General features: G+C 53.0%; 1 protein-coding gene across 1 annotated transcript in view; it reads right to left on the bottom strand.

Moving 5' to 3' along the window:
- Positions 1 to 3,500, bottom strand: part of PSD (pleckstrin and Sec7 domain containing) — a 43,771-nt gene that overhangs the window by 30,161 nt on the left and 10,110 nt on the right. The window contains exons 3-5 of the mRNA XM_031061750.1: positions 3,273 to 3,492; positions 3,091 to 3,193; positions 1,964 to 2,432 (exon numbers count right to left, since the gene is read on the bottom strand). Of these exons, the coding sequence (XP_030917610.1) occupies positions 1,964 to 2,432; positions 3,091 to 3,193; positions 3,273 to 3,492 (792 nt within the window). The remainder of the gene's footprint in view (positions 1 to 1,963; positions 2,433 to 3,090; positions 3,194 to 3,272; positions 3,493 to 3,500) is intronic.

Genomic DNA, 3,500 nt, shown 5'->3' with positions numbered 1-3,500 from the left:
TCCTGCAGCAGCAGAATTGTGCCAGGTCCAGGAAGCCAGGGTGGCTTCTTCATCCCCCCCAACTTCACCCCTCCTGTGAGCAGGCAAAGCAGAAAGCTTGAAGAAGAAAACATCAATACTGGTGATTGGTAAACAGGGACAAGGACTGCAGCTGCAGAGCTCAAAACAGTGTGTAAGCAAAAACCCAGGGCTGTGATGCAGGCACTGAACAAGCTTGCAATTTGAGCCTCGTGATTTTTAAGACACTGTCTACAGGGTCTGCACTTACCAGGGGAATATTCAGGGGACTGCAGGGGGAAAAAACAACTGGTCTACAAAGAAGATGTGCCAAAGGAACATGACACCCCCATACACACATTGGTAATTATACTGGCAGCACTAACTTTTAGGAGCAACAGTGGTTGTTTAAGGACACATCCAAGCTTTCAGCACTGCTTGGGGAGCTACAGTAGGGTGTCTCAGAGGACAAAAAAACTGATCTAGGCTTACAGCTCATAGAACTCACAGTGGCCTCAAAGATATTTGGAAACAAAATAATGCCGCAAGAAATCTGTTACAGCAAGTTGAAGAACTTGCAATAACTTTACAACTCACTCAAACAGCCATTTGGAAAAAAACAACCCACATTACAAATGGCTTATTTTCAGCTTTTCTCTAGAACCCAAATTTTTGAGGACAGGGTCGCTGGCATGTATTTGTCCCCTCCAACAGAGATGCAAGGGCTGGACAAACTGACAGAGTTCAGCTACCCTTGAGATACACACCTTCCCTCCTTGTTAGCTCAGCACTTTCATTCTTTTCCTTCCCAGTGCAGGCGCACTTCTGTATTAATGTGTTATTAATGTATGTATTTCATTATTTTTGACTTCTGCTGACATCAAAACCTCCCTTTCCCTTTCCTTCCACCTAAATGCTCCCCACCTACCTTCTGCACAGCTAGGTGAGCTCATGCTGCCACGTGGCATTCCAGGCATCACCCTAGTTTTGTGCTTCCCAGATGAGACCTGTCCCTACTCCTATGGAGCATTTGCTGATGATGCTGAACCTCCTCATCTCACTCAATTGACTCACTTGACAATGCACATGTCAGAACATTCCTGCACAGGGCCTTTCCCCTTCGGGTGCCTGTCTCACACTGCTCTGGACCTGATGATGCTCATCACTTCTCATGGTCAAACTACCACTCCAGCAGAAACTCCATGGGCAGAGTTTCATGTCACCAAGCCAAAATGCCATCTCCCATATGTGCCAAAGGCCAGTGTCTGGCACGGGGCAGACAGCAGCTGGGAGCATGCTTGCTGCCCATGGGTAGGCAACTGAATGATAATTTTCATGTCACCCACTCCATCAGCCTCCCAGCACAGGGTGTTGTGCCACACATGTAAAAAATGACACAGAGGCAACAAAATGCTCTTTGATGCTAACGTATCCCCTGCACTTTCCCAAAAATGGCAAATATTTAATGAGGCTGAGCAAATGGAGCTGCTCCCACTGCTGAAGCACAGTCATCTGTGGGGAGAAGGACAGCCCAGCAGCACCTGGCAACCCAGAGTAGGTCCAGGACATGACCTGTACTCTGGTGTCCTGACACTGTCACCCCAACACCTGGCAGCACCATGGCAGGATGTAATTGATCTGGCAGGACTCATGCTGAAAAGCCTCGGCTCAGGTGGGCACCCTGAGCTGCAGGGCTCACCCCGGGTGAGTGAGGCCCGTGGCACAGTGCCTAGAGCTGGATCCCTGTGCTGGCATACTCTTCCACAGGGCAGTGAGGACCCCTTCCCAGTGCTGCCCCCAGCACCAATTCCTGGGGTGTGATCCAGGTCCCCATCCCACTCTCACACACAGCTTGCATGTTGCTACTGGGATTTTGGCTCAAACACTTCAGCAGAGCTTGTTTTGCCATGCAGGGTACAATAACAAGGGTGACAGGAGCTTTTTGCCTTTGCACACAGAGCCTCACCTTTCCTTGTTTTCCTTCCTCATTGCCTCAAAGACCTCATCGTCCTCGTCCACGTCCCTGTCTTGCAGCCCATCCTTGGAGCAGCCAGTACCTGGAGCAGGTGGCTCCTCTGGTGTGCTGTTCCTCCTGCCTGGCGTGCCCACAAAACTTGGGTTGCTCTCACTGTCCTTCTGGCTCTCAATTGCTGAATCCACCTCCTCCTTCTCGGCCAGGATATCATCGATGTTGGTTTCACGATAGCACCTCAGTGGCACAGTGTCCAGGTCTGTTTCAGAGTACTTCACTGTCCTCCTTATAATCCCAGTTTCACAGGAGCCAGGCTTCTGGCTGCTCAAAGGAGACACTTCTATCTCCACCTCCACATGGCTCAGGCTGTGCTCAGGTACCAGCTCTGGCGGCTTGGCTGGCAGTGGGGAGACAGACTTCGGGGGGAGCTCAGCCAGGGGAGCGGAGTCGGGGGCAGAGGAGCCTGCAAGGAAGGCCCAAGCATTCAGAGCTACGGGGAGCTGCAATGGGGAGCTGAGGAGCAACTCCTGCAGCATCTCACACACACACACACACACACGTACACACCCCCCCGAGAGTGTGGTCACATGTCATGGAATCATTAAGCTTGGAAAAGACCTCCAAGATCATCAAATCCAACCTTTGACCAAACACCACCATGTCAACAAAACCATAGCACTAAGTGCCATTCCAGTTGTTTCTTGAACACCTCCAGGAGCAGTGGCTCTAGAGTGCTGAGGGACACAGGGAAACAGTGAAGAGGTGGCAGAAGGAGAAAGAGTGCGAGAGGCAGAGACAGGCTGTCAGTGCTAGTGCATCTCCAGCCAGCCCTGAGATCCCATCTAAACCCAAAAGCTCTTCTGCAGAGGCAGCCAGGGGCTCTTTGTCACCTCTTTTGCATGGCCACAGGGGACTTTGCAGGGAGGTTGGTACACACATCATCTCCCAGGATGGGAGATCCCGGGAGGACATAGGCTGGCCAGTCTTGGGGGAAATCTCAGCTCTTTGTTGGGCACAGAGAAGATCCAAGGAATGGGCAGCCCCAGTGCGTGTCCTGCCAACAATACAGACTGAAAAGGAGGGGTGGGCCCACTTGATGGCATCCACCTGCAACTTCTTACCTGTCTTTGGGGTATCTGAGGAGCCGTAGAAGAATTCCCACTTGGCCTTGGCAATGCGCTGGGCATGGGCAGAGCTCTGCCGGGGATACAGGCCGGCGCTGCCCTGCAGAGAGGAGAGCAGTGAGTGGACAATGCATCCCTAGGGCAGAGCCATGCCCAGTGTGGGAGACCCTGGTACCTACCTGATGTCGGGGCTCTGGCTTCAGGGGACTCCTGGCGAAGGTGGGGAACTCCTCTGGCAGCCCATTGGTCAGGGATCGGCAGAGGCAGCTGGTGTCAAGGGCACAGAACTCCTTCCCACAGGGACGTGTCCCCCCTGGAGTCCTGCCCCCGGCCAGAAGCGGATCAGACGCGGAGGCCTCCAGCTTCAGCGTCTGCAGGAGCCGCTCCTGAGGCAGGGGGCGGGGGGC

Source organism: Geospiza fortis, unplaced genomic scaffold, assembly GCF_000277835.1.
Source record: "Geospiza fortis unplaced genomic scaffold, GeoFor_1.0 scaffold130, whole genome shotgun sequence".
In the NCBI taxonomy this organism is placed as follows: Eukaryota; Metazoa; Chordata; class Aves; order Passeriformes; family Thraupidae; genus Geospiza; species Geospiza fortis.
Note: the sequence above shows the minus strand (reverse complement) of the source record. Positions and strands in the feature narration are given on the sequence as shown.